Consider the following 21,336-nt stretch of genomic DNA (forward strand, 5'->3'; position numbering starts at 1 on the left):
AATCAATGAGGGCCTGTTGGAGGGCAATATGTTGTGTGTGTGTGTGTGGGGGGGTGTCTCCCAGGATGTGCAGCTAGATAGACACCTGAAAATGGGAAGCCTGTGGATGGGGCTCAGGGTGCATCTCAGAGAGGACAAGGGTACAGGGAAGTTCTCATCTCTCAGGGTCCAAGGTGGTTCCTCCCACCAGACCTGGGTCAGCTTGTTTTCCCAAGCTCTTTGCCAGGCTGAGATGGCATGGCCAGTTTCACCCCAGTAGGTGGTGCTGGCACCGCTGCTCCTTTTCTTCAGGTGCGAGTTGCTGGAAAGACAGATGTGAGCAGAATGGACTCAGCAGCACCACGGCAGCCACTACTAGAAGCATTGGACTCACCCAAATGGGCCCTCTGCCTTCAGGCAGAGAATCAAGCATGGCAGGCCCAAGTTGCCCAGCTGATCTCAGACAACCAATGGCTGCAAGAGCAAGTGAGGCATCTTAGCACTGAGAATACCGTGCTGCAAACACAGCATGCAGTGCCTTGCCCCCAACAGGGGTCTGCGATACCCTTGCCCCAGTGGTTTGATGGTTTTTAATTTGGTTTCCCAGTTATGTCAAAAGGCCTTTTACTTTTCTCTTTAATATCGTAGCCAATTTGCTCTAAAGCCTCAAGAATAAATCCTTAAGGAAGAGAGGCTGTTTTTTCTACTGCTGTATCAGCTGATCTCTTTCATCAAGCCCCATGCTCTTTGCCAGCAATGCTGCTTCTGAAACCAAAAGCCCCACTTGGCTCAGTCACTTTGGTCGAGCAGCCTATGTCAGCCCCAAAACAGAAAGGGCTACAATGCAAAGCGAAGCAATTTGTGTGTGGATGTTTTGAGGTTCTGCATTGTGACCACCCTTCTTCTGAATTGGACTGTCATGGGGTACAGCCCTCATTGCCAGACTGGCACCTCCTCCTGGTTGTGATGGAGATTAGCTCAAGGCCAATACCTATATTCGCCGTCTGCACACCGACACTGTCTTTGCTCCCACCTACAGCGCCTCTCTCAGCTCCCAGAACTGCAGCATCCTCTTCTCGCCTCAGCCCTCTAGCTCATCATCATCTGTGTTCCCCCCTTCCGGGGATAGGTATATCTGGGCAACAGTCCAGCCACTACCCCAGTGGCAAGCAGGGAGGACCCTGGCAGTGTTCCCTCTAATTTTCCCCACGCATGTGCAGAATGAATTTTATGTGCACCAATATGGAGGTGATATCTGACACATCACCTCCATATTGGTGCACATAACAAAATTCATGTGGTGGGGGTGGGGCTTAGGGGTTTGGAGTGTGGGAGGGGGCTTAGGGCTGGGGCAGACGGTTGAGGTGCGCGGCGGGCGGGCTCTGGGGTGGGGCCGGGGATGCGGGGTTTGGGGTGCAGGCTGCCCCGGGGCTACAGTGGGGAGAGAGGACTCCCTCAGCTCTCTCTCCCTGCAGCAGCACTTGGGCTGGGGGAGATAGGCGCCTTTCCCCTCCATGACAGCTCCTCAGCAGGTCCGGGCTGGGGCACCGCTCCCCGCTGGCCGGGGCTGGGGCCGGAGGGGAGAGGCGGCAGGTCTGGGGCTAGGGGAAAGGCATCTGTCCCCGCCGCAGCCCTGAGCGGCACTTAATAGGCTGCTCTGCAGCCGCACGGCTTAGCGGGAACTTAGGACCCAGGACCACCTACTACACCAGGCCCGAACCCAGGGACCCTGTAAATAGCATCCTCTGGCCGCTCCTCTGTAACCTCTTTCAATGCCACTCTGTTTCCCTGGACCACTTCTCCATGGCCCCAGCACCTTCTTCGCTGTTATCATCTCAAGCCTCAGCTGCGCAGTCCCAGGAGCCAGCTACTGCTCTGTCCAAGGTGCTTATAGTTTTCTCAGCCGTCCAGGGACACAGGCCTTACTCCCTGGGCTCTCAGCAGCATCTGACCCTGCTCTGCCCGGCAACTCTTTTTATATGGGTCTGCTGGGCCCCGATGGGCTGTTCCTCGCAGCCCCTCTCCTATTGGCTGCTTCCTGTGCAGCCTCCCTGGAGCTCTAGGAATTCCTTCTCTGCCAGTGTGGGGCGGATGCCCCATCACATGGAATCTCTTCTATGTTGTTTGATCTCATTCTTAGGCTGGAAGGGCCAGTAAGAGGCTTTCTTTTACAGGGGCTCTTTTACATGTTGCCTCTAGAACAGAAGTGGTCAAATTATGGCCCGTGGGCCACATAGAATCATAGAAGGTTAGCGTTGGAAGGGACCTCAGGAGGTCATCTAGTCCAACCCCCTACTTGAAGCAGGACCAATCACCAATTTTTGCCCCAGATCCCTAAATAGCCCCCCCAAGGACTGAACTCACAACCCTGGGTTTAGCAGGCCAATGGTCAAACCACTGAGCTATCCCTCCCCGGCCCGTGGAACCGTCCTACCCAGCCCCTGAGCTCCTGGCCCGAGAGGCTCGCCCCCGGCCCCTCCCCTGCTGTTCCCCCTTCCACGCAGCCACACCGCTGTGTGGGCAGCGTGGCTGTGAGCTCCTGCCGCTCTGAGCAGCATGGTAATGGGGTGGTGGTGGCATGTGCGCGGTGGTAGGAGGGGTGGGGGGGTCCAGGGGGCAGTCAGGGGACAGGGATTAGGGGGCGGTTAGGGGTGGAGGGCCCGGAGGGCAGTCAGGGGACATGGAGCAGGGGGCGGTTAGGGGTGGAGGCCCCAGAGGCCAGTCAGGGGACAGGGAGCAGGGGGCGGTTGGATGGGGCGGAGGTTCCGGGGCAGTCAGGGGTTGGGGAACGGCGGGGGAGCGGGTTGGATAGGGCGTGGGAGTCCCAGGGGGCCTGTCAGGGGGCGGCGGGGGGAGGGTGGATAGGTCGGGGCAGTCAAGGGACAGGGAGCAGGGGGGATTGGATAAGGGGTGGGATCCCGGGGGGTTGGTTGGGGCGGGTGATCCCAAGAGTGGGCAGTCAGGGAACAAGGAGCGGGGGGGGGGGGGTTGGATGGGTTGGGAGTTCTGAGGGGGACAGTCAGGGGGCGGGAAGTGGGAGGGGGTGAATAGAGGTCGGGGGCCAGGCTGTTTGGGGGGGCACAGCCTTCCCTACCTGGTCCTCCATACAGTTTCGCACCACGATGTGGCCCTCGGGCAAAAAAGTTTGCCTACCGCTGCTCTAGGAGCACACCTGGCCCATGTCAGTATGCAATTCTGGCAATTGTGATTGATAAGGTCTTCAGATGATGACCATGCTTCCGCTATTGTTTGTTTTATTAATTTGGAGTGTGTCTGTCTCTATGGCCATGAGGCATTTGTTATAAAAATTAAAATTAAAATGACACAGGCCCCATGCAAAAACAAGTGTGGTATGTCCAATGGAAAACAGAGTAAATGAGCCCTCCCTCTTGCTCTGAAGCTTGCAAAGCTTTTAGACTGGCCATCCTGGCTGGAAGATGAAGCTCTCTGGGCGACTCTGGTTTTACACCGACCACCACTCCAGCCTACAAGGGGAGGCTGAGCTTGTATAATTTGTGCTGCTTTCCCCTCTGCCTTTCTACACACAACTTCCAGGTGTGTTCTAGTGACAGCGGGGTTGAGGGGAGCCTGTGGGGGCATGATCTCCAGTGACCAGAGGAAGCCACTTGGCCTGGGTGGCAGAGCTGTCTTGACTGGGCCTCCTGCAGAACTGCCTTCCCCCAAGAATTAAGCAGATCTTAGGGGGATTTGAGGGAGGGTTCTGGAAGGAGGGGGCAAATCCCAGAACTGATGGAGTTAGTCAGACATGCTGAACTTCCTCTTCTGCAGGTAGATCGGGGAGAATGGGGCTTAGGTTTTGAAAATATATATTGACTTTAAACCCTGCCTCTGCTGACATCTCCCTACAGTAGCCCAGTGCCTAGGAATGACCTTGAATACAATGAAACTGGTGTTAAGGCCCACTGCTGGTAGTTAAACCACCTCCAACAGGGAAAGCACAGGTCTCAGAGTCACATGAATGTGATAATTACTCTTGGCTTTGCCACTAATTTACCCTGTGACAAGTCACATGTCCCCCAAGGTTAAATCCTGTGAGGTGATGATTACCTCCTGCACGATACTCCTGCTAGCTTCACTTAAGGGTGCTTAGTATCTTGCCGGAAGAACTTATCTTGTTGTAGGATCAGGCCCTTAGTAGCCATCTGTCTCAGTTTCCCCATCCAACTAAAAGTGGGGTGGTAATAATTCCCTAGTTCACAAGGGTCTTGGGCAGTTTCATGTTGGAGATCCTTGGCTCTATAATTCCCAGCCATTATTATATAAAAAACCATTAGGCTCTCACTAATTACAAGGAAACCTTGGTAGTTCACAGCTAATGACTGGGAAGCCCAATGTTGTATGCAGTGTGGTTGCAGCCTTCTTGGTCCCAGACCTGAAGAAGAGCTCTAGGGTGGGTTGAAAGCTTGTCCCTCTCACCAGCAGAAGTTGGGCCAATAAAAGATATTACCTCGTCCACCGCGTGCCCGTGGGAAGCCCACGGTAAGTTCCTGCAGTCTGTGACTTAGTAAGCGCCACTCATGAGTTTATTGTGACAGCTGTCGTTTAGTTGTAATCTCATCCTTCCCAGCCTAGCTGCAAACAGTAGTGTATTCTGTGAACACATGGAAATGTTCTGGGAGCAGCGCACATCTTTTATTGGGTGATGGGGGGGTGGGGGGGGGGAATCGCTGGCTTGTTCTGTGCAAATGACCAAGGGCCAGATCCTGAGCGCCTATGCCCCCGGGGAACTCCCTGGAGTTCTCTGGGAATGGCACTGGCCCAAGCATGCAGAGCCAGGTTCTTCTGCCATGTTGCATTCTCTTGTGCTGAGCAACCGGTAACGATGCCGGGGGGGGGGGGGGAGGTCTCAGATAGGGAGAATGGGCAGGGCACATTTCTCCCTCTGTACAAAGCGCTGGGTGCCTGCCTGCCTGAAGCAGTTAAATGGGGCAGAGTTAGAGCCCGGCTGGCAGATCGCTGCCCTGTGATATGCCAGCCACAGGGTGACGCAAGGGCTGGAAGGCTCCAGCTAAACAAGCCATTTTCACCTGCGTAATCAACGCTAGCGGAGCTTCAGCAGCCGCAGCTCTGAGCTACCCGCAGCCGCCCGGACTCCGAGCGGCCAGCACCTCCTCCCGCTGCCTTGAGAGTCAAAGCCGGGAAGCCAGCATGTCTGCGCCGCCGGATCGCCGGGAGCTGCCGCTGTCGGGCTCCGGGGCGCACTGGGCTGGGGCCGGGGCGGAGGAGCGCGCAGCTGGGGCGCAGCGGAGGGATGGAGACGGGGCGCAGCAGCTGCCGGCCGGCTCCCCCAGGGAACACCCGCCCGTTGCCACGGCGACTGCATCCACAGGTAAAAGGCGAGGTACCCAGAGATGCTCAACAAAGGGTGGCAGACAGCATCCTTCCCCTCCCCCCCGCTCTGATCTCTGCCGGGCTGCTTGGCGATTGCCAGGAGGGAAATGCTAAAGAACCAGAGAGCTTGGCCTTTAAAAATAACCAGGCGAGGGAGTGCGCTTCTACAGCAGCTCTGGGGTGGGGGTCGGGGGTAGGGGTATTTCTGTCCGGACTGCCTGGGCTAGACCGTGATCTCCCTTACACCTGGGTCATTTCGGACTGATTGACTGAGTTCAAGGAATTAATTCGCATTTGCTTCGGAGATCCCAACTTGGCCCTTGTTTAATTTCAACATGTGGACTTGATTAATTGAACTTCAGTATTTGGGAGGAGGGGAGTGCGTGTATTTTCTGTTTGCTCTTGGGACACAGCTTAATTTAAATATTTCTTGTTGCTGTGTTTATTTCCCATTTTCTTGTAGGGGTGCATTTCATGTCGTTTGCTTTGGGGATGTGTTTGGTTTCCCTAGGCTTGGGAACACCTTTCATTTGGTAGGTGGGTTAGCAGCAGGCACACATCTGTTAATCAGTGAAATCCAGAGACTTCAGCTTCTGGGAGTTCATGGGAGAATTATTTGAGGAAAGTGCTTCTATATTTTCTCTGTGATTCCCCCCCCCCTTCCTTTCTCCGTTGCCAGCTGGTGGGGGAATCTAACTAACCATCTATATGTGGGAAGTTGGCTGCTCTGATTTAAATTCTTATCCACTGGGAAACAGATGCCCCCATTTGCAGCTGTACGGTATTAAACTTAGGTTGACTAAGTTGGAGGTGAGAGGCTTGGGATCAACACGAGTCCCAGTTATGCAATAACCGCAGATCCATTAGGAGCAATGTTTTGGGTTGGGTCCCTCTCTGATCTCCTACCATCATTCAGCACAAAAGGCTTACTGTACAGGAGGAACCCACTTTACATGGCCATTTGTTGCCAGCTCTATTGTGGAGGCGCATGATTCCACTCACACACAGCCCTGGCCTTCTCAGTGGGTGTGTGCTCAACATGGATGTTTTGCTGCAGCCTTCCTGGCTGCTTGGTTCTTCTGGGTTCAATAGTGACATGGGGTCTAATGCCCATCAGCTGATGGAGACAGTGTCATACTGTTTTAGAGCTTTGGGCAGGCAGTAAAATCTGCCTGATGTGCTGCTCATTAACTAATCTTGGTGGTAGGTTGTGAAACATGACTTTATATTGATGAGGGAGGTATATGGCTTGTAATGTAATTGTAAGGGAGGTGTGCATGTGTGTGTGTGTGCGTGTGTGTGGGTGAAGGGTGGGGGTCCCTCAGTAGAGAGATTTTCCTTAAAAGTACAATTATACAAATGGCAATGGGGACCTAATCTTTCTTTCTTCATTTGTGGAGAGAAACATGGCAATCCTGAAGCTCAGACTATATAAAGAACAAAGACGGGTGGTTTCTTGCACAGCACAGATCAAATCCCCACTCAGCTGAAAAACTGTGATATTGTCTACATTTAATGAAAGCTTCTTTGGTGTTGAATTTATCTGTCAGGTGCCACTGATGCTCTCCAGAGTGCATGGCGTTAGAAAGAGAATAGTTAGCTGGTAAAGAAAATCATGAAGATGTTGCATTTGGAGTAATTTACACAGAGGTGTTATAAATATATGTATGTGTGCCAAACTCGGGGGGTGGGGGGGTGGGAGGAGAGAGAGAACTCAGCAGTACAAATACTAACTGATGCTTACCGGTTGCAGATTGATGAGACCTCAGATTAGCTAATAAATGCGCTAATATTGTTACATTTTAAAATGAGTATACTCCTTCATGTGTATTGTATAATTTAAAAAAAAAGCGGGGGGGGGGGGGAGAGCCGATAGCACTGCATTCTACAGCTCTCCATCCAGTGAATCCACTGCATTCACACACAGCCTTCTCTTTTTGTTGCTATAATATCAGTGGTTTCTATGTTTCAAGTACATAGATCATCGCAATTGTGGTCTCCTTTCACAGGGGGAAGCGTGTTGTTTACATACGCTTTCTGTGTGATTATTTTTAAGTTAGCAAATAAGGGGCATTCGCATGTTGCTGAGTATGTGGAACTGTCTTGTGTTTCTTAAAAACAGTTGGACACTGTTGTTTATAGGGTGGCATCCTGCATGCCTTGCTCAGGTGCGCAATTCCATTAAAACCCAAGAGCTGTGGGAATAGGCCAACAGGGAGATGCATAGATGCAGCAAATGTCATCATAGAGTAGTTAGCCAGCTAATAGTCACTAGGTTGTGGAGACAGTTGGGGATAGTTTATGCAATAAACAAGACATGCAAGCAAACAAAACAAAAAATCACCAATATGTTTCCCAGTCACCCCCTAGCCATCCTGCTTGTATGTTATATATCCCCTTCCTACACCCTGGATCTGTTGTTTTGCATTTGCTAGGCTATCTGCTCCTTCAGGTAAGAACTGTGTAACCTTAAGCGTTTGGAAAGTGCCCTGCACATTGTAGATGCTACTGACATACAAATAACTAAGAATAATAACAGCATTTCATCATTAGCTGTGCAAAACTTTTTTGTTATGAAACCTGAACCTCGCAAACTTTCCCTGGCTTTGGATTTTGCTATAAACTTGAAATGCAGCCAGGGACTGTCGAAAGGTATGTGAATATTTTCAAGCCAACCTGGGCTCAGTTTTGAGCCAAACCAGCTGCATGTCAAAATGATGTTAGTGGCTTTTGTGTGATTTAGGAGTGAAATACAACAATTTTTACAGGGGTTTCACTCCGAGCGTTTGTGTTCAACCAAAGCCAGGGTTGACTGAAACTGAAGAAAAGGTTCACATGAATTCCTGATGGGGAGCTGGAGTGAGATATAGCTGTACTGCATAGAACTCTCATAATTAGACCCTGAGATTTCTCAAGCAAAATCTGAGCTATGAGAAGCTACGGTTTCCACATCTGTTAATTCTCCTGCATGGCTGCTATATTAGAAATCACTAGGGTGACTCTTCATCCCTGGAGGGGCAAGATGAAAGAGGGGAGGTACTGCTTCTTTTGTATGTGGCTCAGCCCTTTGTGCTGAGAATGGTCTTCCCCTCCTAAAATGTGAACTTGGTTGAGGGCAAGAAGCATTGTAGGCTGATCTTGCAAGATTAAAACAGCAGTGAGAGATTGCTAAGCATTTGTATGTTTCTGAAGAAAGCTCCATGCCACCCAACACACCATCTGCACATGGATTCTGCTATTTATTTTTGTCCATTCACAGTAATTAAAATTCTTTGGAAAAAAAACATTTCCAAAAATATTGCACAGGCTGAAATCAGGCGTTTCCTGGGATAAACACAAAAAGACAGAATGGCTAGGGGTAGATTCTGGCCCCCAGTTGGGGTGTGTTAGTGGGGTGAGGAGGGAGTAGGATGCAGGAAGAACCACACCAGAACCCTGGGAGAACAAGTAGGGTGTAGGCTGGTGCAGCCAACTGATATCTCCAGTGGGGCAGAAGTGGAACTATGGCTTCGCTCCAATTCCACACAGATTGGCGGGTCAGGGCTGGCACTGAAAGGTATACATACTGCATTCGAGGCTGGATTAAGGGTATAGGCACTACAGGCCTGTGCTCAGGGCTCCAATTCCCAGGATCATGAGAGGAGGTCATAATCTCAGGTTCCATTATTTATTTATTTATTTATGTATGTATTTATTTATTTGAAAGAGTACATTTCTAGCCCACATGCTTGTGAAGAAAAGCTTAAAAATGTGACCTGAATTTAACTGATGCAGGGACATCTGCCTGAGTCTGCAGAGAGCCTGAAACAATCACTCCAAGATGGGAGAACTGCTCCATGCATTGTAGTAGGGTGTGAATTCCAAGAGCCATTGCTCTAGGGGCCCTGCCAACATCACCCCAATAGGATTTGGTGTGTGGCAGAAGAAGAAGAGTACAGCAGGCCTAACCCCCCTACCTACCCAAACAGATACACCCTTGCTGCTGGGTAAGAGCTGGGGCTCACCCCTGTGGCCATTCTCGCCTCCTTGTGAAGGGAGAGGGGACCCCTTCTTCTAAGTAAAGAAAAGGACCCTACTGCTGCTCTTGAGGGGAAATTGGGGGCTTGTTGTGACAGCCCCTGTTCCTTTGGGAGGGGCTTCCCTTGCCACTGCTACTCCAAGTTGGGAGAGATGGGGCATGGCACAGGCAGAACCAGAGTGCCCCATGTTGCCTTAATCCGGCCCTGACTGTACCCTCGCGATGGTGTAGCAGCTGGCTCTCCTGCCTTTAGCCATGGTGGCATTCAGCCTGCCTGCGTTTGCAGGCAGTGTGTGTCCCATAGCCAGCGTATTGCCCCTCACGTCCTCCCTAACACAGCCGTGGCTTTAACCCCTGCTGCATAGCCCTTTTGTTTTTAAATACGGTGGTCCTACTTGATTCCTTCAGCTCGACATGTGACAAATGTCCCTAGCAGAAATCGCTGCACAGCCAAGCCCTTAAGGGCAGTAGATTGTTGATTAGATTGATATGCATATTTGAAAGCTCAAAATTAAAACTGAGGGAGGGAGAATGATGCAGATCTTCAGGCAAGGCTGACAGCTGCATCGTGCCCTCTCCAACATATACACGGCAGCTCCAAAGAATAGGCACAAAGCCAGTGGGTCTGCAGCTTCTGCTGCAGCCGCCCACCATTCCCCTTGGCTCCCCTGCACAAAGCTTGCTCGCTTGGGCTGTGAATGAGCTGGCGGCACCGTTCGGCCTAGAATACGCCTGCCTTCATGTTGATACAGCTTAGCTCATAAATCATTTTCATTTGCTCTTTTTCCCTGTGTCTGGGGCTATCTGGGTTCCAGAGACAGCAAGGGCAGCACGATGACTAAAGACGGGAAGAGAATTTTAAATGGTTTTCAGGGCAACAAGCTCTTGAGAACACACTGACGCTGGGCCTGATGCTGGACTCCTAGTCAGGCAAAACTCTCACTGGAGTCAGTGAGTTTGGAGAGTTGGATTGCAACCCATGTAGCTACACTGCACAGGCTTTGTGCACCTACCCTGAACATCAGAACATGGGCTAATCAACAGGTTGCTGTAAGGACATGGTCGTAGTGTCTGTGATAGTCATTTCTGCCCCCTCCCCCTTTCAATGTCAGATATTGAAATGTGTTTTCTTGGCAGATTTTTTCATCCTCCTGCCACTGAGGGTTGCTCACGATGTGAATACTGGGCTCCTGGCATTTATTTATCGAATTGTTGTAGAAAGAAGAGCATTGGTAGTATAGTGACACCTGCCCTAAATGCTACCTCCCTGTATCTAAAGCAGCCACTTTAAAATACATCCACAGTGTCCACTACAGTCTTGTTCACAACCTAGTTAAAGCCTTAAGGGTGAATTAAGCCCTAGTTTGAAAGTGATTTAAGTGGAGTTGTACATACTTATGCCAATACAGTATTTGGCTTCTCTTGTTCTAGATAACCAGATTTTTCCCTTGGATAATCCCTGAAAATTTTAGAAATGCCCCTGCAAATTAAGAGGTTGAACCAGGTTATATTAAAGGGGCTCCTTGCAGCCCAAACAATTCTATGATTTGATGTAAAATTTGCAAAAAGATATAGAAAAAAAAGTAGATTTATTTTTGGATCTATACCTTACTAAAGTTCTCTTATAGCTTGACTGTGCACTCCAGTCTGTGGCAAGCCAGTACAGTGTGCATTTCTTTAGCGTACCAGTCATTTAAACAAAATTCTTCAGAATGTCACTGTCCAGCAGTGTGCCTCTGTTTCCCCATATGTAAAAATGGGGACAATGATACTTGCTCTCCTTTGTAGGATGCTTTGAGGGTTATTAGAGAAAAGTGGTATGTAAGAGCTGAGTGTTGTTGCTATTGTTATTGCATAAAATCTGTACGGTAATAGGATTTCTCAAGCCCATGGAAATCAAATTCCAGGGAAAACTCTGCCATTTCCCCACCACTACTGCTGTGGAGGGTATCCTGCGAAAGCTAGCATCAGCCTGTTTATATGCAATGGCCTTTGTGTTATTAAATAAATTGATGACCCTGGGGAGAAAACTGGTCACAGCCGGTATGTTCGTGTATCTGCCCTCACCCCCCACGTTAACTCTTAACTAATAAGGGTTGCAAATGACTTGAGGAGGACCAGGAAGAAGAAGAAGACAAGATGGGTAGGGAGGGGAGAGGTCACTCACCTCTGATGTATTAATCCCATAAATCAGTAACGAGCTGTTTTATATATCGGGGCGGGTGGGGGGAAGCGAAGTGGAAGGAGATGTGAGGAAGAGGAGCTACTTTAGATGTCCCAATTCCATCATCCTGTGGACCAGTAAATCTTGTGACATAATTTCATTTGTTTGTCTGTCTTTCTGGTCAGTGAACTACTTCTGCCCTTTTAATTCTGGTTGGAGGGGTGTGGGAGAGGGGGCATCTAATCACATTTGTCTGTAGTTGTTGTGGCTGCCATAAATATTTTCATGTCATGATTTGCCGCTTAAATTGCACATCAGACTGGAAATAAGGTGCAAATTGTTGACAGAGGATAATTAACCATTGGGACCAACTTCTAAGAGAAGTGGTGGAGTCACCAGCACTTTGAATTTTTAAATCCGATTTTGTTTCAAACAGGAATTAGTTCAGGGCAGTTCTATGGCTTTAGTTATGTGGGAGGTCAGACTAGATGATCACCGTGGTTCCTTCTGGGTTGGAATCTATGAAATTAAAAAAAAAACCCTTAAGATTTGCAACTATTTAGGGTTTTTGCCCCAAAAGATCACAGTGTACAGGTGGATTCAAGTCTGGGAGAGGAAGAAAGAATGACCGATGCTCTCATTCTACTTATAAGGTCTGTATCCAGTTACTTACTGTACCTTATTACCCAGGGGAAAGTTTGGGTAGATCCCACTGACTCACAGGAGACTTACAGCACCTGGCGAGATAAGGCCCTTTGCATCTACAAACGTTGCTGGGGTCATTACATGCTAGGGGGGACTAGACACCTTTTCTATGACTTGTTTATGGATACATTTGTTTTATATTTACTTACTTATCAGTTAAAAGAAAAAAGAAAAGGAGTACTTGTGGCACCTTAGAGACTAACCAGTTTATTTGAGCATGAGCTTTCGTGAGCTACAGCTCACTTCATCGGATGCATAGCATATTGTATCCGATGAAGTGAGCTGTAGCTCACGAAAGCTCATGCTCAAATAAACTGGTTAGTCTCTAAGGTGCCACAAGTACTCCTTTTCTTTTTTCTTTTTGCGAATACAGACTAACACGGCTGTTACTCTGAAACCTTACTTATCAGTTGAGATTGTAGTTCGTCTTCCTCCAAAGTGGTGCAAAAGCATATTCAGGTTTTGCATTATAATGGGACATTTATGTTCTAGTTTTTATTGTACTCCCTCCCTCTCTCTTCTCTTACTACCAGATCAGAGCAATTTACAAATGCTTGGGTATTTTAAACCGAAAAAAATACGACATAGCAAAACTTTTTTTTCGAAGAATGGAATATTATTTGTAATGAATACTGTAAATCAGATGAAGTAAAGATACATAGTAGTATATGTTTAGCACGATTCCAGCACGAAGAGAGACTTTTCAGTGCGTAGTATTTTCATGTCTAAATACAGTTTTTATTCAGGGTCAGTTATCTTTCTAACCATCTATAGGAATATTATGTGCGTAGGCAAGTAAATTCACTGAGACTTACCTACAAATTTTAGGTTCTAATATATGAGAGCAGTTAAGCACATGCTTAAATTCATTTCTGTTGAACAAAGTATTTAAGTGTGTGTTCCTAACTTCAGTGGGGCTTAAGCACATTCTTAAATGCTTTGCGGAATAGGGATGGGCTTATTTAAGCATGTGCTTAAAGTTAAAACTGTAGTTTGCTGAATCAAGACACTGAATGGATCAGTGGTAGAGCTGGGACTAGAACCCAGGAGATCTGACTGCCTCAGTTTATCAGTGTATAAATGGATGTACTAATACTTACCTTCATTGCTAGAATGTTGAGAGAATTCACACTTATAAAGCATATCGAAATCCTTGAATGAAAGTTCTTCTAGAAGTGCAGTGTTGTTGTTATTTAATTTAATCTATTATATGCCTCCAGGTCATGTTAAAAAGAAAAAGGCAGCAAAGAGTGGAAAAGGGTTTTAAAGCATAACCTATACGAGCCGGTCACTTTCATATCCTAGGAACAGTGTATGTGTTCTTTATAATTTAATATAGCTGAGAATTGGGTTTTTTATATTTAATTGAATAGCTGCCATCATGGAATTCTTAGCGTATTTCAGTTATTGTGATTATTAGATGCCTGCCCTTGCTACAGCATTCAATTATCATGAGATCTTATATGATAATGTTGCCATTTGCTCTGAGATTAGTTTGACACAATTGCCATTAACACCAATATGATTTGGAAACATCTAGCTGTTTGTTAGCATCTCTTTGTGCCGCAGTGACATGGCCCTCAAAAAATATGCCACACAGAAGTGTATGCCCCAAAATGTAAATGAGGGGGAGAAGAAGGGTGGAATTAACCAGAGGGCGTGGCTTTCTGTACCAGGAAAATCCTGTAAACCCCCATATAATGATGCAAGTTCTGGCTTGCATTGGGTCTTATATGGTGGGGTCCCCTGCACTGGATCACACCCAAATTTTTTCCCTTGAGTAGGGCTGAATTTATTAACTGCAGTTGAATTATTATTATTAGCAGTAACATTAAAGTCATCTTCATCCTGATCAGGAATGAGCGAATGAATGGGGCAGTTTTGTACAACATAGTAGGAAAAAGGTCCGTAGGGCCATGTGGTACATTTTGTGGTTTCCTGGAACCAGAATCCTCTTCCCTTGTAAACATTAACTGACTTTAACATTAACTTTCCATTGTAGACTCCTTAGGAGAGTTGGGCCAGATCCGTTAGATTTTGGTTTAAAACCTCCACCCCTGAAGCCCTGAGCACAATAACCCCAGAGTTACAAAGCAGCCGTTCTCCTTGCTCCCCTCTATCACATATCATTCCATCACCAGTCAAGTGACTAATACAACTTAAAATAATGGACAGAAATCCCATCCTCAGCCCTCCACCATTAAACAAACGGGCTTCGCAGCACGACTGTAAGGCGAATGAATTCAGGTATCAAAGTCAATGGAGCCCTGCTGATTTACGCAAGTGAGGATATGGCCCCTGCCTGATGTGAACCTTCAATCAGGGCTTAAAAAATATGCAGAGGACTTTTTCAAGGAATAGAATGAGAGAAGGGCTATGTTTAGGGCTTGATCCTCCACCATTAAAGTTCTAGCAATTTGGGGCTGGAAGGGACCTCGAGAGGTCATCCAGTCCAGCCCCCTGCGTTGACACAGGACTCAGTATACCTAGACCGTCCCTGACAGGTTTTGCCATTGATGTCAATGGGAGCAGGATTAGGCCCTTAGGAAGGAAGCAAGACGGCCTAAGAAGGAAGGGTTGGTTTGTTTTTAATACAATCCCTCTTCTGTGCTACCGTCTGTTCTGTCTGTGGCAGTGCAGGGAAGGAGGAGCTACATATACTGAATCCACAGTATGTGAACAAAGTAGTTTGTTGTGTCAGCATGAGATGGGATTGTACTAAGTTCTGCTTCTCAGGGCTGGCAGGCACTTGTTGCTCATCTGAATGCCACCCCCAGCCTGTACTATGACTAAGCAATCCAAAGATAGCATCTTGTACACCTGGGATGTGAAAAGCACCTGACCCAAGCACACTCACGTCAGCCCAAGATCCCAGCACACTCACGTCAGCGAGAGCATCTCTCTCACTGAGTTTGATTTTAAACTAGCACTCAGTAGCAATAGAAAAAGGCCAGATTCTGGAACAAGACTCAATATATTCTGCCAAAGCAGCACTGATGTTCAGCCTTATTCAGGTCAGCAGCAGTCCCCTCCCAATCTACAAATTATTCCTTCCAGCAGCAGAAATAATCTGTGTGGGCTGCGCACAGGGAGCATTGCTGGGTCATGAGGTGTCACAAGCAGGCAGATAGATTGTTGTGACCAACCCCAGAATGCCTGGCCTCTGCTCCTGTTATGGAGTGGTCTCCCCAGATGTGCTGGGGCAGGAACATGAGCATTACCAGGTGCAGCCCATTTCTACTTTGCAGAATTCTGTGTTTCTGGCTAATCTCTGTGCAGCTGGTGTGAAGGGCCTCTCTTCTGGTGCCTGCAGTTTGTAGGCACAAATAATCACAAGTGCAATTTAGATCATTTAGACACTAAGGCCCTGATCCAGCAAAGTGCTTAAGCATATAGAATCATAGAAATGTAGAGCTGGAAGGGACCTTGAGAGGTCATCAAGTCCAGCCCCCTATAGGCATTTGTCCAACCTGTTCTTAAAAACCTCCAATGATGGGGTTTCCACATCTCCCCTGGAAGCCTATCCAAGAGCTTAACTACCCTTATAGAGCTTAACTACTCTTAGGCCCACATATGTTTCACTTTAAGCATGTGTAGTCCCATTGACTTAAGAACTTTGCTGAATTGGAGCCTTAAATACTTGCTATACAGCTTCATCTAAATTACTTAAGTTGTGTCACCAATATTTACACCTGCTAATTGCAGGCACAGAAAGGAGGGGAATTTTTTTTAAATAATTGGTAAAAATGTAGTTCCTGATCTTATGAGGTATGAAACATCTTCTGATCAGTGTTCAGCCCATCTCAGGAGATGCTATGTACCTCACAGGATCATGTCATTAATTGTTATCACAGAAATGATCTTATGTACCTTATGGACCAAGGGAATGTATCTTATGGACCAAGGGAATGATGTAAATTGGAGTAGTACTCTGCTCTAAATTTTAATTGATACAGCTGTCACACTTCTGCACCAGATATGGACTGGTCACAGAGCTTGTTTATACACACCACATGTGTTCATCATAAGATCACTTAATGCTCTGCCAGGTATGGCTGAGGTTCTTTTAAAAAGGTATTTTACACACAGTACCACCTACTAGCTGAAAAGTATAATACAGTTTAGCATTCCATTACAGCACATTCCATTACAATATTTACACTATCACGCTGTCTTTGAACTTCAGTATGTATCAGTCTGTTAAGTGTCTCCAAATCCTATCGGTTTTCTAATTACATGACCTGACCATGTAACAACTTGGTCATCAGGCTGTCCATTAGTTGCAATGACTGGCTGTGGTTGGTTTGGAATCCTTGAGTCTTCTCCTTGTTCCGCGTCTGCCATCTGTAGAGTTTGCTCTGTTGATTGTTCGTTATGAGGAACAAATGGTAGATGTCAACAGTTTCTATTGAACTCTCCCCTGTCAGTCTCAATCACCTATGGTCTGGGTGCTGAATTATTTTTCTTTAGGAGAGCTGGAGTTATCTATCCTTTTTCTCCATCCAATTTGACATGATCACGGTCACCAGGTTCTAGATCTGACAGTTCTCTGAGTGACGTCTGTTGTAAAAGGGATCATAAGCTCTTTTAGGGTATGTCCACACTGCAGTTAAACACCATCAGGTGGCCCATTTCAGCTGACTTGGGCTCAGGCTATGGGGTGTAGATGCAGTGTAGAGGTTCAGGCTCTGGCTGGAGCCCAGGCTCTGGGTCTCTCCCCACTAACAGGGTTCCAGAGTCTGGGCTCCAGCCTGAGCCTGAACATTTACACTGCAATTAAACAGCCCTGTAGCCCAAACCCCATGAACCTGAGTCAGCTGACATGGGCCAGCTGTGGATGTTTAATTGCAATGTAGACACATCCTTAGCATTTTTATTCAGTTTGGCTACTCTCTTCATGCCTGTTCACTTTGGAAATAGGTTCTTTTCAAAAGTTGGAATAGTACTTTTGAGTTGTCCTCCCATCAGGAGTTGTGCTGGACCATGTCCAGTAGTTGTTATTGGTGTGATCTGTAACTCAGAAGAGCGAGGAATAGATCTTCCTGCTGTAAGGTTTTCTTGGCTGTCTGTATAGCTCTCAGCCTCTCCATTCACTTGTGGGTAATGTGGGCCACAGCTACTCAAACAGCAAAACCTTGAGTGTTAAAAGTCATTATCATAAAACCCCTAAGGTAAGGAAGTTTATCAGTTTTCTGTAGGTTTTGCTGTTTCATCATTTCAGATTGTTTTGCTATTTGAATACCTGTGGCTAGGGTTAAATCTTTCTTCAATTGTAGCTGCTGTGAAAGGTTTTTATCTATGAACCCAATAGCTTGAGCTGCCTATCTCTAATATTTTCATGTTTTGCATTCTGAAAACTACAGTTTTCAGCCAATGTATGCAGAGCTCTTATAAAACATTCAATATTTCCTCCTGGTTCTTGAATTCTCAGATGGAAAAATATTCTATCATAAACCACATTTCTCTGAGGTATAGAGTATTCATAAAAAATACCCAGAACCCTTTTGTAGTCATCTTTGTGACTGGCTTCAGTAAAGTCAAAGGAGTTAAAGATATGGTCTACCTCCTTCCCCATAGCATAAATTAAAGAAGATATCTGTATATCTCCAGTTTCTTTGTGGAGCTTGGTAGCAATGCGAAATGTTGCAAAATATTGTTTCCAGTCTGTCCATTCTGAAGGTTTCTCAAAGCTAAGGTTCTCGGGGGCACTGAAGAGTGACATGTTGATAAGATTCTCCCAGCTTTGTTGCTTTGTTCCTTCTGTTTCTGTTCTTAGTTTACTCCTGACACCATGTCATGTACTTCTGTACCACATATGGACTGGTCACAGAGCTTGCTTACACACACCAGATGTGTTCATTATAAGATCCTTTAACGCTTTCCCAGCTATGGTTGAGGTTTGTTTAAAAAAAGTGTTCTCACACAGTGCTATCTAGTGGCTGAACAGTGTCATACAGATTAACATTCCATTCCTCATCAGCCTTCACTGTCCAGTTCCTCTAAAGCTGATTGTTTTATTCCCTTTGGTAACCTTCCCCATTTCTTTTTATCATAATATTGAGTTAATGTTGTAACTGTTCTCTTTATTGATCTTGTAAAATTATCATTAACATTTAATGCATAATTGTGTCTTATGAGTTCCAGGTTGTCCCAAAAGCCAGCAGATATCATATAAAACTCTTAGATTTGCAGGTTGCAGAAAAAGTTTTGGGTGAAAAGTAAAAGTTCTAAGAAAATGCATCTGAATCAGAGCAAGCCCCAAAGCAATTAAACTTCTCAGAAAACTCTCTTTATGAATGAAAGTGTACTTGTTTTCAGAACATGGGCAGTGGAGTAGATCTCAGTTTATTGCTTCACAATCAGAAGTCTTTATAACAAAGCGGCCCACAATTGCCACCTTCTTCAAAGAAGAAAATATAGACTTGTGTCTCCCTTGCACATTTTGGACCAAATTTTTAAAAGGTTCTGTTCAATTCTGCACTTTCAAAATTTCGTGTGTACTTGTCTTCATAAACCGCATGCACAAATGGGAAGATGGCCAAGCAAGCAGTTGCTTGCTTGCACAGATGTGGTATCACTGAGTGCAAATGAGTGCATGCTCATTTTTTCTCATGGACAAAATAAACAGCTATTGTGAAGGCCCACTGAAAATGTGGACCAATATCCCTGATGATGCCAGTTAACCAGGTCCAAATTTCCTGCATTTTGAGGTTTCAGTTAAAAAAATGTCATCACTAATATTAATTTTTGAAATATCCCCTCCCTCTGAAAACTTTCACAAACAAATTAGTAAAAAGTGTGTTTTGTTTTGACCTAGCTGTTGAGATGTTTGACATTTTCAAAAATCAAAACCTTTAGAAGAAATTTTGACATAGTTTGAAAAAACTATTTTAAAAAATTAATAAATTCTTGCCAAATTCTCAAAAGTTTCATGTTTTCTTCTTCTTTCCCATCAGCTCTAGATGTCAGTAAGATTTAGAAATGTACTTGATCTATTGCTGGCCCTCTAACAGAAAATACAATCTTTATCTGTCAAAATTGGAGCAAGATAAATGATATTTTTAAAGCATTAGGTTATTTTTATTTTATCCAGTAAATTTCTATATTCTATTTTAGAATTACCATCACATGCAACAGTGGAACTTCTATACTTTAAAATTACTGTAAGGGGTCCTAGGTAGATGGCTTTGAGCAGCTATCATGGTTAAAAGCAAGGATCCATTGCCATTTCTTTGGATTTTTGTCTTGTCTTTCTGACATGCTGTAATTCAGTTTCCAGATACGCAGGTCAGAGCTAAGGTGACACTTTTTGCGGTGTAATGCTCTATAATATGTAAGAATTATATTTGCACTTTGATCATAGCAAATGGACAGTGTATAATTCCATCTATCTATATAAGTTTGTATAAGGTTGTCCCTCACCAGGACATCTGAGTGCAACTGAAAAGCAACCTAAGGAAAGGAGGCTGAACAAAGAAACCTGAAAAAAATTAATGGTTTCACAGCTCTGCAGTAGACTTTCTTTTTTTTCCTCTTGCTTTTAATAGGTCACTCTTCCAACCTACTTTACATCAAGCAGATAGCATGTTGGATGTTTCGCAGATGAATCAGACTGTGCAGTGCACTTGTGCATGTCTAGTATGCAAGTATGTCAGCTTGTATATGATCACCAGCAAAAAGATTTTTTTGGAGAATAGAGAGGTGGAATCATTCACAGCAGCTTCCGTGAAAGAAAGAGTAATGCAACTACTGTTAATAAATCAGCCCTGGACTTGAAACAGTTGAACTATCTTCACTGCCGTTTTGATTAGCTTTATCCTCTGAGATGTAAATTAAAGAGCAAAATATATAATCTGAGAAGCTTTCCAGAGTTATCTTTAAAAATGTGAACTCAGCACTAAGAACTACGCTAAGCAGAGTCCTTTGGTCTAGCAGAATGGTCTAATAGCAATGCTGGAGGTTTGTTCCGATTACATGTTGGAAGGTGGGAAGGCACAAGCTGTTTTTGCTACAACTGATCACAACCAGTTTCCCACTTTTGATGTACTAAAGGGTCTTGCAGTGATACCGGTGGATGTTTCATCATGACAATATTTTTCTAATAGTATAAAAGCAGAGTAAGTTTGTCTGGATTGTCCTTTTCAGGATCATAGTGTACACTGTCCATATACAAGCGTTGCCAACCCTCCAGGACTGTCCTGGAGTCTTCAGGAATCAAAGATTAATTTTTAATTAAAGATTATGCCACGTGATGAAACCTCTGGGAATATGTCCAACCAAAATTGGCAACCTCTGCCATATACTGTACTGTGAACACTTGCTGGGACCCCCAGTATCAAGTTGGTTGCTCCTTTTTTCCACTACTGGTCTCTGTGGAACATGCTTGTAAAGTGTTCCATGCTTCCGCTCTGGTTGGTCCACAGAGAATAACCACTTACCCCTGCTGCCAGCTAATGCACTTAGGCTCAGATCGTCAAAGGTATTTAGGCTCCTAACTTTCACTGAAACCAATGGGAGCTAGGAGCCTAACTATCCCTGGGGATCTGGGCCTTAGTCCTTTAACTAGAATGGTAGAGGCATGTGCTTGGGTGATGAAGACTCAGGTTACAGCTTGCTGGCTGCCCAGAGGGGGGTTATTACTAGAAGTTATAGGAAAAATTCCATTGAAACATTTTTCACTGGAATTTGGTGATTCATCAAAATTGAAAAAATTTGTGTGGATAGTTCAATTTTTATGATGTTCCAAAGGTTCTGTTGCATCCCTGCCTGCCAGGCAGTGTTTGAAACCTGCCTGGTTTTCTGCCACCTCTCCCGCCCAGATCCCCAGGAACTTGTCACACAGGCTGCTTTGGAGTGGGGGGACCCCAGGGCTTCCATTGTCCACTGCTCTGGGGCAGCCTGCCAGGTAGTCTGCCTGGGAGCCAGGGCTTCCTTTCCTTTCCTTTTGCAGAGAATTTAGAAATTTTTGCTTTTTGCTCCGAATCAAAACAAAACCAAAATGTTTAAAATATTGAAATCCTCCATGAAACTGAGATACCTGTCTCTGCACAGTTCTAGTTCTTACGTTTGTACTTCCTGGCAGACCATTGATTTTATAAGATGTTCTTGGCTGCATGCT

The 21,336-nt window shown here is 45.8% G+C and overlaps 1 protein-coding gene across 1 annotated transcript in view; it reads left to right on the top strand.

The window, feature by feature from the left end:
• The first annotated feature begins 5,029 nt into the window (after positions 1–5,029).
• RTN1 (reticulon 1) overlaps positions 5,030–21,336 on the top strand; it is a 198,197-nt gene continuing 181,890 nt past the window's right edge. Inside the window, exon 1 of the mRNA XM_074956420.1 lies at positions 5,030–5,329. Within this exon, the coding sequence (XP_074812521.1) occupies positions 5,149–5,329 (181 nt within the window). The 5' untranslated portion in view covers positions 5,030–5,148. The remainder of the gene's footprint in view (positions 5,330–21,336) is intronic.

This window comes from Natator depressus, chromosome 6 (genome assembly GCF_965152275.1).
Source record: "Natator depressus isolate rNatDep1 chromosome 6, rNatDep2.hap1, whole genome shotgun sequence".
Taxonomy (NCBI): domain Eukaryota; kingdom Metazoa; phylum Chordata; order Testudines; family Cheloniidae; genus Natator; species Natator depressus.